The 13,956-nt window shown below is 39.0% G+C and overlaps 1 protein-coding gene across 1 annotated transcript; it reads right to left on the reverse strand.

Annotated features, from left to right (window-relative positions):
* Positions 1-1,845: 1,845 nt before the first annotated feature.
* Positions 1,846-13,497, reverse strand: cd44a (CD44 molecule (IN blood group) a). The gene is made up of 9 exons (XM_072671585.1): positions 13,303-13,497; positions 13,128-13,209; positions 9,869-10,037; positions 9,553-9,692; positions 8,786-8,875; positions 4,786-5,490; positions 3,569-3,640; positions 3,380-3,458; positions 1,846-2,431 (listed from the first exon to the last, which is right to left on the reverse strand). Exons 2-9 carry the CDS (start codon positions 13,192-13,194, stop codon positions 2,236-2,238), a joined length of 1,518 nt encoding a protein of 505 aa, XP_072527686.1. The 5' UTR covers positions 13,195-13,209; positions 13,303-13,497; the 3' UTR covers positions 1,846-2,235.
* Between the last annotated feature and the right edge of the window lie 459 nt (positions 13,498-13,956).

The raw sequence follows: 13,956 nt of genomic DNA on the forward strand, positions 1-13,956 counted from the left end.
TGGTTTCAGAAGGAACAAAGGAATAACAAAATCCAAGCCATGAAGCCACAGGAGGCCCTGCCCAGTATTCACAGTACAGGGTTCCTAATAAAGTGCTCGGTGAGTGTAGAACTACATGCACAATGTTTTACTGTCATTTTTTCTGGTTAGATTGTTGCAGGTTTTCTTGCGTAGCTGCTCAACTATAATCTATATGCATCCAGTTATTTTGTTTATTTCAGAACAATCATTTATATTGTTCACAGCGTTAATGATTACAACTCAGGTAAACTTGTTTGGGAAGAAAACAAATGAAATGGAAAATGAAAAAAAAGGCTCTATATAACTATGATAACATTTTTCACTTGTCTCTTCAACCCATGATGGTGGATGACTGTGTTTTATTTCTTGTGAATTGTCTATTATTTTTGTTAGGGTTAATGGCATTTAGGGGAAAAAGTCAAATTTCTAATTATACATATATATATAAATAATGAAATCAGCATAATTCTGTCCTACAGTTAAATACAGAGTGAGCTCAAACAGTCGAGAACATGTAGATTTCTATAACCATGTAAATGTGTGTACTATGCTTGGCTGTGAGTGTTCAGGCAGGGCCTGACCCAATAACTGAGTCTTATGTCTGTTAAGAGTTTTATTCAGATGTTTGTGAATGTACGTACATTGTTTTTAATGTGACCGCCACGGTCAGCTTTTGTGCTACCCCGTTTTCTTGCGAAAGTCATGATAATACTTGCACACCAAGATTTACTTTTTGAATTTGTCTTTTTCCTCTATTTTTCTATGGATGCTTATGAGAAATTGTAAATAAAGGCAACATTGTCTCTAATTTCTCTTCTTTGTGATTCACATACGGTTTGATGAATGTCCGTCGTTTACTTTGTTCTGCATGTGTGCATCCTTGTATGCCACTTCCGATTTCTAGTATTTTTGCATTTATGACATTGTTAAATGTTTTAGATCATCCAACTAATTTTAATATAAGATAAAGACAACATGAGTAAACACACAATACACACAATAATGATCATTTCATTCATTTAAGATTTATTCAATCTGTATCACCTACATTATATGTCCAAAAAGTTTGTGGACCCCCTTTCTAATGAATGCATTTAGCTACTTTAAGTTGTACCCATTGCTAACACAGACTTGCAAAAGCACACTACCACAGCTTGTCTAGTCCCCGTAAAGAAGCATTGCCAATAGAATAGGACTCTCTGGAGATAAACATGATGAACCCACTGTCACCATGCAATTGAGCTGTGGACCAGAGAACTGTGTTCTCTGGAAGGATGGCTGGTGCTCCAATTGATTTCGCAAGTGAACCGCCATTTAAGAGACACACTTGCTTGTGGGCTTCAGATCATTGTCCTGTAGCATGACCCAACTGCGCTTGAGCTTTGGGTTATGAACTGAAAGGCGCAAATTCTCCCAGTTATCAAGTGAATTTGATTAACTGGTTGATTCAGTGGCTAAGAGGGTATTTGCTTTTTCACATGGGTGATCTAGGTTTTTGAATAAAATTGTATCTACAGTACATGGTAGGATCATATAAAAGTCTTGTGTGTTTGCTTGTGTTGTGTTGTCTTATATTAAATTAGCTGGATGATCTGAAATATTTCAATATGACAAATATGCCAAAATAGAAGACAACAAAGAAATACTTTTTCACAGCACTGAAATATATGAGTATGAGTAAAAATGAAAGAATGGACAAACTCAGTCTGATGATATCAATTATATTTTTTGTCTGATCATATAAACAAACAGCCATTTGTTACTAATAAAGCTTATTTGCCATTACAAACCTGGACTGTTGAAAAACATACAATATAATATTATTTACGTCAAGTAAAAACAGCATTTAATCATTAATAAAATTTTGCTTGATCATTTGAAAGGAATCATACAACACATAGTACATAGTACTTACAGATAGATATTTACAAATGCTTTGTGTAATAGTGTAATAAAGCTTAGTAATAACACATGTAGGACGGTAATTAGGAAATTAGGTAATAAGCAGTAAAACGTGAAGTTTTAATTTTGTGACCAAAACTAACCACATCTGTAAATCTGTTGCTCTTAGACAAGTGCATGGACACTACTGTGTGCTGCATCAGAGGCCCAGACACCACACGAAATACAATAAACAAGGTCCCGGTTTAACCTCTTTGGGATCTTCTGTATGCTTCTGTAGACCCATCATGTTTGTTTCAGCCTCCTTTACGGCTACATTAGATATTCCTTTTCTGGAGCTTCTTCTAGAGAAATTACAGTGAAGTCTTTATCATTCTTCGGTTCTCCGTTCATAAGTGTCATCAGCTCCTGCTCCTTGTCCGACAGCGGAAGAGTTGCTGCTTTACCGTAATCCTCATTGGTCTCAGTGGGTGTGCTGTTGACGCTCCGCCTACTTGGCCCGTACCACCTTAAATAATAATAATAACATTAATATTAAATCATTTTTTATGTAGACACACGGGTCTGAAAAATGGTCTTAATAAAAATGATATTTTTTAGTTTAGCTAAAGTCAATATATGGACAAAAGAGTTTATCCTGTTTTTTTGGAGTAACTGTCTCTACTGTCCAGGGAAGAAGGCTTTCTAATAGATTTTGGAGGAGAACTGCTACAAGGATTTGACTGCATTTAGTAACAGGAGCGTTTAGGATGTTGGATGATCACCACCCCACCTCATCTCCAACTTCTCAGCAGATAGGACACCATCCATCATTCCAGAGAACATACTTCTTCCACTGCTCCACAGCTCAATGCTGAGGGGCTTTATACCCCTCTAGCCCAAGCATGGCATTAGGCAGTATGGTACCAATAGGTTCGTGCTTATTTGCTCCAGAGAGTCCTATTCTATTGGCAGTACTTCTCTAAAGGGACTAGACAAACTGTGTGTGTGCATTTGCACATCTGTGTCAGCCATGGGTGCGACTTAAAGTAGCTAAATGAATTCATTAGAAGAGATGTCCACAAACATTTGTCCACAGACATATAGAGTATATTGTCACTGTCATGCAAAAGCCGTGTATCTCAAAATTGGCAGCTTCACATGAGAAAAAAAAAGTTCCTTAGCTTTCATTGGTAGTCATTTTGGAGCATTTCTATTGGTCAATTCAACAGGACTTTTTGACACAATATAAAAACCACTGCCAGACATAAATTATGCAAAAAGAACATATTAAAACTGGAGATGTTTACATGACAGTGACAATATATATATATTATATATATATATAAATTAACTTATCGAAAAACAAATATAATCAAAATATTGAATTATGTGTACATGTAGCATAAATAAATAAACTTAAGAAAGTGTAGACAACAGAGAACGATGTGTTTCTGTTGTGGCTTGATATACGTACTTGTCTTTAGTTGCGATCCCAGCAAATATGCAGAGAATGGCGCCAAGTGTCATGCAGAATGCAAAGATAATCAGCCAACCTACACAGGTGAAAAGTTGTGGTTAGACGGGGTTAAACATGAGCCTTTACACTGATGACAACAGATAAAACAGTGAACAGTAGCACCAGAGGTGTGCTACATGAACTCACCAGGCGTGCCCTCTTCTGCCAGTGCAGATGCTGTGGGATCTGGATCTGGCATATTATTACGCTCTTTGGGTGCTGCAGAGAGAATGTGTAAAAGATTTAGCCTCAGTTCAGTAACTTCAGCTTTCTAGTCTCATAATGTTACATAATATGACACAACATGTCATATGCTGTCTTCTCAAAAGCTTTATGGAGGGTTAATTTTGTACACCATCTGGAAATATCAGCCAAATCTTTACACTGTGTAAACATCTGAATAATGGGCAACAGATATGATCGCAAAAATATTAAACTCTTTATATAAATTAATAATATATAAAAATGTATTAATAATAAAAAAAATCTGAATTTCAGAACCAATCTTGTTGCTTTATCATAAAGTAAAGTATGTTGAAAAATGTTTTGGAGATTTTAGTTTAGTTATAACAACAGAATATATATATATATATATATATATATATATATATATATATATATATATATATATATATATATATATACATATTTAGTTTGGACAATGTTAAAAACTGACATTTGATGATACACATTTGGACAAAAGTATTGGGACACCTACCCATTGCACCTACAGGAGCTTTAATGACATGAGCATTGGAGACTTTTCTGCACTCTGCTCTGAGCTCAGCACTCGGCCCTGACCCCACTCTGTAACTTTACGTGGTCTGACAGACACTCAGTGGCTGAGCTGCTCTCAGTGGTTTCTCCTAAACCTTCCACTGTTCAATAATAATACCACTCACAGCTGATGGAGGAAGATCTAGGAGGGAGGAAAATTCACCAAGCTACTGTAGCAAGCTACAGAACCACGCTGGAATTCAGTGAGCTCTTTAGAACCTGTTCTTTCACTAATGTGTGTAAGAAAGGCAGACTGTATGACTGGGAGCTTGATTTTATACACCTGAGGCAAAGGGACTGAATGGAACACCTGAATTCAATGATAAAGAGGTGTGTCCCAATACTTTTGTCAATAAAGTGTTTATATTGAATTCTCAATAACAAGAATGCAAGAATTTTGCAAGAAAGATGTTGTATCTCTGTTTTTGCTGTTTTTCCATTTTTTACATAGTTTGAATTCAAAAGTTCATGAAGAATGGACCAATAGAAATGCTCAAAAGCTTCAGTAAAGTTGCCATTTCAGAGGCACAGAGTTTTAGTGTGGCAACAATGATTTGCAGCTCAGTACAGGTTAGTGGATACCATACCTTCAGCCCTTGTTTCTATGTTTGCAACTTCTTCAACTTCTACTTCTGAACTTTTGTTGTCTGTTACTCCTGGTTCTTCCATTTCTATTATGATGTTTGGTTTAGGGGTTCCTTTTGAGGTTGGCTTGATTGAGGTGGTACCTTCAGGCTCCATCCCAGACCCATCCACCGCTTTAGAGAACCACAGCAAACGGGTAGTGGAACGTAAGTCCTCCACAGGCGTGTTGATGCTGCTGGCAGTGACGAGATCTTCAGGCGTTTTTTCAATGAGAGTCTCTGGAGACATCCCTGATCCTTCCATGTTCCTATTCATGAACTCCTTAATGGTTTCCTCAGCGGTGAGCTTCTCTGAAGTGTCATGCTTAGTAATCTCAAGGTCAGTGGAGGCGATCTTTGCAGTGGTGCCTTCACTGTTCTCCTTGGGGAACTCTGTTGTGTCTTGGTCAGGAATAATGGTGGGTGACGTATCAGCATTCTCATTTTTTGGTTCTTCTGTTGTCACTTCAGGATCTTTGGGCACAATTACTGTTGTGATAATGTCCCCCTGAGATGATTCAGATGGATTTCCACCTGGGTTAGGTGTAGTGGCTGTGTTGGTAATATCTTCTGACCTTTCCTTTTTCACAGACGGTGTTGTTTCTTTAATATCCACTATAAATCCGTCAGCTATGACTTCATCAAGAACGTCTTCTTCAGGGTTTGCAACTATATGAAGAAATATAACATGGTTAAGAGGTTGTTTAGATGTTTTAGAACATTAAGCTGATCTCACACAACACACTTCAGACTGTAATTAGTCAACACTTTGTTTGAAATGGACAGAGGAGAGTAGGAACCAGCAAAATTTAGTCAGTTACATGTAATTATGTGAAATTTCGAGGGACTAATTCTCAGTATTTTCAAATGATATTAATTCTTTACGCAGGTAAAGTGGGGTGAAGACGTCTGAGGCCACTGGAGAAAGTGCTTCTATTTGCATTCTATTGTAACCTAATACATTTAATGTCAGTGTTACCCACCAGAATGAAAGCTTACGTAAAAAGTAGAGACTCAAGTTAACATGAATTTCAGAATCTCAATTAAGTTCCATTAACTCTACAAGTCTGAACAGAAGCCTGTTCTGATGAGCAGACCAGATCCGGTCACACTGGCTTTTTGCTTTTTTATGGGTGTGGCTGCGAGCGAAAATCAGTGCTGTAAATGGTGGTGTAATCAGTGGTGTAAACGGTGCCCTGTTTTAGCTTAACAGGTTCACAAACCAGCTACTGCACATCAAAAATACTAAAAACCCCCAGAAGAAAAGATAATTACTATCTAATCCCACCTCCCCACTGACAGTGTACCGTTTGTAATCTGCATTATATTAAATATAATTTCTCCTGATTTGAAACAGCAGCCTATCAGAGCTTCCTCCATGTTGGCTCAAACAGAGCAGAGACAGCACAGAGCACGTCATAGGTCACACAGCTAGAGCTGCAGAGCTATTGGTTGGGGACATGAATTTGCATGTTAATATTAACCAAAATTGAAATCGACATCTGCTCCATTCGCCAGCACCTTACCGTTTGGGGGCATGTATATCTGCATGAAGTCGTGGATTTTTAATACAATATTTAAATACAACAGTCAGACACTCACTTATTGTCTATTTTTGTCTATGTACTATGACATCCACTGACACGCATTCCTGTTCAAATTTGCATTTTATTTTTTATCGAATGAATTAATTCATTTTGAACTGTATATATATATAACTGTATACTGTTTATATAAATATAAACAGTTATGGAGCTGCAGTGCTCTACACACGTTGACAAAATTGTTGGTACCCCTCAGTTAATGAAAGAAAAACCCACAATGGTCACAGAAATAACTTGAATCTATCAAAAGTACTAATAAAAATTTGATGAAAATGAACAAATGAAAATCCGACATTCATTTTGTTAAAACTGTACTCAGCTATAAATATAAACAGTTATGGAGCTGCCGTGCTCTACAGTATATGGGCTGGAAACGTTCCTGTGCTTTCTGGGTTCACGCCCATGTCATGCAGATGGAGCCCGTGGCTCCTGTAGCTGCCCGTTGTAATTTGCATAAAGCTGAAGCCAGCTCAGCTGCCGCCCACAATCCCTCACACGTTTTTTCACTTCTACTGTTAAAAATGAATTTTGGCAACATTTCAGATGACCAATTTGCATATAGCACACATACTGTTAAAATGTACATTTGCACTTTTGGATTCCACTGTAGAGGTTTACATTTGTATCAAGCTGCTAATTCCTTTTTTGGATTTAATTTCATCCTGTTGGTTCCAATGCCAGACTGTTTTGCTATTGTTCACATCTCTTGTGTTTGGGATTGATTGAGAATTTTATTCCAAAATTAGAAGAATATTGACTAATAATCTTAAGGCTTTTCTGCTGATTGATGCTGAATGCACTAAAAAGATCCACAGCAGAACTTCCCTTGGGTGTCTGAACGACATAGTTGCTCGCTGTCTTCAAAGGTCGACTAATAGACCCATTTTTTCAAGCGTACTTAAATCTGCACTTATCTTGCACTTATTACATTTACATTTACATTTACAGCATTTAGCAGACGCTCTTATCCAGAGCAACTTACAAAAGTGCTTTGCTATTTACCCAAGAAAAACCTCAGCTAGTCTGAATAGGCTAATAGTTCAAAGATACCTCTAAGCTTTAGACACTACTAAACACAGGTCAATAAGGTGACCATAGTACTCTGCTATTTGTCCAAGCATTCTCAGAAGAGGAGGGTCTTCAGTCTGCGTTTGAAGACAGCGAGTGTTGGACTCTGCTGTTCGGACACCCAGGGGAAGCTCGTTCCACCACTTTGGTGCAGGACAGAAAAAAGCCTGGACGCTTGTCTTCCGCGGATTTAGAGGGATGGCAGGTCGAGCCGAGCCGTACTTGAAGCTCCAAGGGCTCTAGGTGCGGATCGGCTTTTGACCATTGCCATCAAGTACGGAGGGGCTGGTCCATTCTGGTCTTTGTAGAGCAGCGTCAGGGTTTTGAATCTGATGACCTGGGCAGCAGCTACAGGTAGCCAGTGAAGAGAACGCAGCAGTGAAGTGACATGGCCGAATTTAGGGACATTGAAGACGACCCGTGCCGCTGTATTCTGGATGAGTTGCAGGGGCCTGATGGTGCGCAGAGGGAGACCAGCCAGAAGAGAGCTGCAGTAGTCAAGTATGGAAGTGACGAGAGACTGAACGAGCACCTGGGTCTGGGACTCTCTGGAGAGGAAGGGTTGAACTCTCCGGATGTTGTACAGGAGAAATCTGCATGACCGATTATTATTAAGCCCTACGATTGTACTTGTATGTGGTTTGTTTGACATTCAGGCAAAGTGTGGTATGTTGAGTATCGTGTATCCAGGTACCCATGTATTGACGTTGATATTTGGCAGCATCTAGCTCGCGGTGTGTTCTGGATTCTAGCCTATATAAACCAGCTAAAGATATTTTCCAAGCACTTTTGTAAGAACGTCTGATTAATGCTGTGAATGTGAATGTAAACATCATAGACTTTATATCTTTTTGTATTCATGCTTATGTTGTTCTTCCTTGGCTTTCTTTATTTCCACATGAGTCATTGCTCATTTATGTAACAATGCTTTCAATTAAGTAAAGGTTTAGATTACTCTACCCCCTCAGGAAATAAAAGGGAAAAGCTCATCCAGAGCCAAGAGAATTCAAAAGAACTCAGAAGATCAGATATCATGCTCAAACTTGCTTCAATCTAGACCTGCTGCCTGCCTGCCTGCCTGTCAGTTCACATGTCAGTGTGCGCCAACCGATGCTGCATTTAAGGAGAAGAAGTGATTCAGGTGTATGACTAAGTCTAAATCTACCCAAATGATTGGCAGGTGTGGGCGGATCATTAAAGAGGGAATGTATACGGAGTAGGGATCACACGTTTCCGCATAGCACAGGTATTCACATGGCCATGATCAAGTCCAGCCAGCATGCTTCACTCACTTGTTGTGTTCAGCTCTGAGTGCGTAGTCTGACTGCTTACAGGCGCTGGAGTGGGATTAGCAGCATCTTCACAGCTTATTTCTGAAGAATCTGTGTGAGAAGAACACAAAAGGTTAGCACTGTCTCAGCAGCAGCTTTACTTATATGCAAAATATGTCCAAATATTTGTGGACACCCCCAGTTTAAGCTGCACTTACTGCTGACACAGATGTGCAAATGTGCACACACAGGTTGTCTAGTCCCTGTAGAGAAGTAATGCCAATAGAATAGGACAAACCATGAACCTTTTGGCACCTCGCCAAACGCCAGACGTGGACCGGAGCAGTGTTTCTCAACGCTGGTCCTGGTGGCACCCTGCCCTCGGGGGAGCAGGGAATACACTAAAATGGGCAGGACCAGGGTTAAGAAGCACTGTTCTAGTCCATGCCTGGCAATAGGCATGATGCCAATAGGTTTGGGATAGGGGGGTATAAAGCCCCCCCAGCATTGAGCTGTGGAGGAGTGGAAGAACTGTATGTTGGATGGAGGTGCTCCATTCAATCCTTTTGGGATGTGTTAAGGAGTTGAGAATGAGGTGGGGTGGTGATGATCTTCCAACATCCTGACCTTACTAACGTTCTTATTGCTGATTGCAATCCAATCCTCACAGTAATGCTCTAAAATCTAGCAGAAAATCATAATCCTAGTAGGACGTTGTTCCACATAACTTTATTTTTATATTATTTTCCATGTAACTCTCGGACATAGACTGTTGACTCCTTGCCTACCTGCATAAGTGAAGCAGTAGACATCAGAAAGGTTGTCTTCTTCCTGGACATGGGAAGTGATTCCAGTGGTGCTGACAGTGCATTTTGGGTCGACATCGTTTGGAATGAAGGATGTTTTTTGGCCTTCAATCCAGCCATTTCTAAACAAAGGTGTCATGTTAATACAACTGACTTTGAAGGCATGATGTGCTTCAATGTGACTGTATATGTGGCAAACAGTAGTTTACAGAGCACTATTGTAGGACTATTAGATAGATTAATAGATATTAATATTATAATTATGGCTTGTAGGACTTGAAGCCAAGTTGATGCTAACCTGCAAGTTTTCAGGCCTTGGTTATAGGCCTTGGTAAGTTGCTCCTCTGTAGCCAAACTGTAGCCTAAGTTTTGGCAGAGCTGCATGGCCTGCTGGTAGTTCAGAGAGTACGGGCCACTTCCTTCCAGATGGACGACACCAGCGTAGCTGCATCTGCCTGTTTGAACAGCTGAGAGAAAAAATCAATAGTAAATTGTTTATTGAGTCATTTTTCAAGCCAGACCAAGCATAACTAATGTGTTTGGTGATATTTTACTGTTCTTATCAAATCACATTCAAAACACACTGTGGCAACCATGTTATTGTGTTATTACAAACGTCTATTAGTAAGAAAAGCCCCACCGGTTTGTATAGAAGTCCCTATAGTTACTAAGTAGTACATCTTAGAGTGTAAGAAATACATTAATGTTTCAAGATTAATGTGGATCACTTTAATAGGTCCATTAATGAAATCCTCACAGAGGGTGATTAAACCTATGTTAATAAATCACATTTAAAATAAAAAATGATTTCATTATTAATGATTTATCATTAAAATTGTTTAATAAAAATGATTTTATTATTAATGATTTATCATTAAAATTGTTTAATAAAAATGATTTTATTATTAATGGTTTATCATTAAAATTGTTTAATAAAATGATTTCATTATGAATGATTTATCGTTAAAAATTATTTAATAAAAAAATAATGATTTATCATATCAAATAAAATATTATATGATAATAGTCATGGTGAGAATGCATAGTGTAAAATAATTTAAGCCAAGACAACCTAAAACAGTAAAGTGATTATGTGATTAGAGTGTTGTTTTAGTCAAAGGTTCTCCTAACTCTCCTAATTTAAAGAAAACCTGCATCTCAGTGTGGTCAACAATACATATTGAGTTGAGCCTTAGAAACCATTAGTAAATGAGCTGCAGCTGAAACTGATTAACACTGTGTAAGATGTGTAGTCTGTGGCTCCTCCCCCTGAATTTGTTCACTGTTTATTCCCATCTGCAAGTTAGAACTTCCCCCCAGTCCCATGACGTCCCAAGACTGGGATGCCTGTGGCCTTGCTGGGATTGGAACGTATGATCTCCTCACACTTGATAAGCAGCAGTTAGACTGTAGGGCCGGTCTAGAGCTGTGAAATTGCACTTCATTGAATGTTTCTTTTTTGTTCCCACAAAAATGTACACAGCTTCGCAATTCTCGAGTGACGCAACTGTCTAACTGCCTGCTTGTTAAGATAATAAGCCCCATCTCAGAACTATCAAATGTGAGTTAGAAGAACTTTTAACTAAAGTATGTTGAGTTAACTCAAAAAATGCTCTGTAATCAGTAACCTTATCATTCTAAATTACACTTTCTACAGTTCAGGGTGGGTAACTACTAAATCGCTGAGTCATGGAATATTAAACAATCCTTTTGCAATAGTGCGATAGATATCGGTTCTGATGTGCAATGTTTGGGTACCTTTTACCTGCCTAAGCCTCTCCCTTTCCTGCGTGTCATGAACACCTGTATATCTGTATTCTCCAGAGTATCTAGAGCTTACACAAAAGGCTACTGTGTGCCTACCAGGAAGCGGTTAAGGGTTTGAAGCATAGTGACTAGACTAGATTCACTGGAGCTGAGCTGAAATATGAGCTGAGTTGTGCCAGGCTCAATCCATTTAAGTGCTGGGCTCAAAACTGCAAGTCATAAGACGGGGAGATTATCTGAATTCCATGGTATTAAACCCAACCAGAGATGGTTTTACTGCTGAACAGAACAGCCTAGGCTTCTGCTGTGCACTGTGGTGATGATTAGCAGGTGCTGAACTTGCTGCACATGCTGTGTGAGTGAAATTTACTTTACTTTAGAGTCCTTATGCTAACATTACGCTGCCTGATACACTCGTACCAGCTTTGGTGTGTAAAGCACCAATGGTTCTTGTGCCGCATGCTTTTGAGTAATTCTTATGTTGTGGTACTGCTTACATTAATACAGCTTTACCTCACTGGATTTTGCTTAAAAAAAGATTTTGAGCAAGATTAGTCATTACTGAGCAAGCTACACATCTACATTTTTATCCTGCCACCTACCGTTAATGAGCATTTCAGGTAAAAGCAGAATGAGTGCACACAGTAGGCCATAGATGGAGTTAATTGTAATAGGCTGAGGGGATCGTTGTAACAGTTACCTGTACAGATTTTAGTGGTTTTTATTGAATTTGTGCATTAAAAACTCCCCAAACTGCTTTGAAAGTTAAAGATGGATAAAGACCTTCTCACTGTTTCTCTGCTGAGTGCTAATCCCCCCCATGTGGAGGCTATACCTCCATAGCCTGGCTAGTGTTCAACAGTTCAGGTATTTATGTACTTCACTTCGCTATATTACAGGCACAAAGTGGGCAATTAAAATAATATGAGTATGCAAGTAAAGTCTGTGACTTTGTGATATTGTGGCATTACTTTTACAGTATTAGAACTGATCTCCAGGGTGAACTTTCAGAATTACAAATCTGAATGCTGTGAAAATGCACAGATGATTGTAGTAAGCCATTATGGCTATGTGGTGATACCCAAAATATGGACACAAGCATGTTAAATATATAACTACATAAATATCTGCATTACATTTATCCTGCATTAGGTTGTGCTTGGCTTGCTTTCCTCTGCATAACCAGGCTTAAAGTGTATTTTGCTGCTATTTTGCTTTTTGGACGTTTTTAGTTATGTCCATGGTTTGAACCCTGTAGCTGCTCTTTTCACTGTGTCAATAATTCTGAGTGAACAGACCAATAGAAATGCTCTAAATTACTCTGAGCATTTTTGCCTTTTCATGTAAAGTCACCATTTTGGACATGCATGATTTTCATTGGACAATGATGATTTGCAACTCAGCATTTATTTCCCATAGATCAGCACATATCCTCTATATCATCGCTGTCGCACAAAAAACATGTATTTTGTACTTTTTTAACATAATGTGAATCTGGCAGTTGATCTAAATTTCATGATGAACAATAGAAATGCTCCAATATGACCTTAAATTATATAATATATCTATAATTTATATATAAATTTAGATTATATCTTAATAAAATGTTTGTACATTGACTTCTATTGAACATTGTGAAAGTTTTTGTCCCTCTTTTGTAAAGTTGCTGTTCTGAAGATACAAGTTTTTTACATGACAGAAATGATGCATTTGTATTCTTTCATGTGCAAATCTTTAAAAAGTTCACCAAACTTACAAGCAGCAAGAAGAAGCCCATTAGCATCACTTACCTTGACTCCAGGTAGACCGAAGCAGCACTAATCCAGACATGACCAACACGAGCAGATCCGTCTGCATGGTTACCGCGGCTTTCTTTGCAGGACGAGTAGAAACGTGTGTGAGTGAGTGTCGCTCTGCGATCAATGCTGTGATTTAGAGTGTGAGAGAGTGAGCAACAGGCCTTACCTCTTTTATAAACTTGAGTCATCGCCTTGATGACACACTCTGAGGTGAGAGATGGGTGGTGCTAGCGCAAACACACCCTGCCTTTTGTGTCACTCTCTTCCTTTCTACCACTGTCATTAGCCTACCACACAGACTGAGCCAGACACTTAGTGTGCATCATGCGGATCAACTTCATCGTCTCAGACGTCACTGGAGCTCACCTTAAGACACACTGGGTTGCTTAAAAGCAATATTTCATAAACACACTTAATTACAGTGATAGAATAAAGACTTACTGGAAGGTTGTGAGGGATTTACACACTAACGTACATCTTTGGCACTTGCACGGATCTGTGTGGTCATGTTGGAGTTAAGGCTAGTGTACTGTAGGTTTCCTCACCGGCCACTTTATTGGAAAGTCCTACCTTGCTGGGACTGTAGCTCATCTGCTGATGCACAACATTCTGTGTTAGACATCCTTTCACCCTAGCCTTTCATCAGTGGTCGGTTTCTGACCACAGAGCTGCTCTTGCCTTTATGGTTTTTTGGTATCTGTCCCACTCTCTGCCTAATAGTGACACTGATGTGTGTAAAGACCCAGCATCAGTGCCAGCAGATGCTACACTACCACAAAGTACCATGACAGCGTCACTGCTGTGCTGACAACCGTCCCCC

Source organism: Salminus brasiliensis, chromosome 25 (assembly GCF_030463535.1).
Source record: "Salminus brasiliensis chromosome 25, fSalBra1.hap2, whole genome shotgun sequence".
NCBI classification, from domain to species: Eukaryota; Metazoa; Chordata; class Actinopteri; order Characiformes; family Bryconidae; genus Salminus; species Salminus brasiliensis.

Bases quoted from the DNA above. Each gene is read 5' to 3' on its own strand.
- cd44a (XM_072671585.1), bottom strand. From the start codon at position 13,194: ATGCAGACGGATCTGCTCGTGTTGGTCATGTCTGGATTAGTGCTGCTT. The intron at 5,491-8,785 runs GTGAGTGAAGCA...TTCTTCATATAG, and splicing joins CTCAGAGCTGAACACAACAA to TTGCAAACCCTGAAGAAGAC. The intron at 3,459-3,568 runs GTGAGTTCATGT...TCACCTGTGTAG, and splicing joins GGCAGAAGAGGGCACGCCTG to GTTGGCTGATTATCTTTGCA.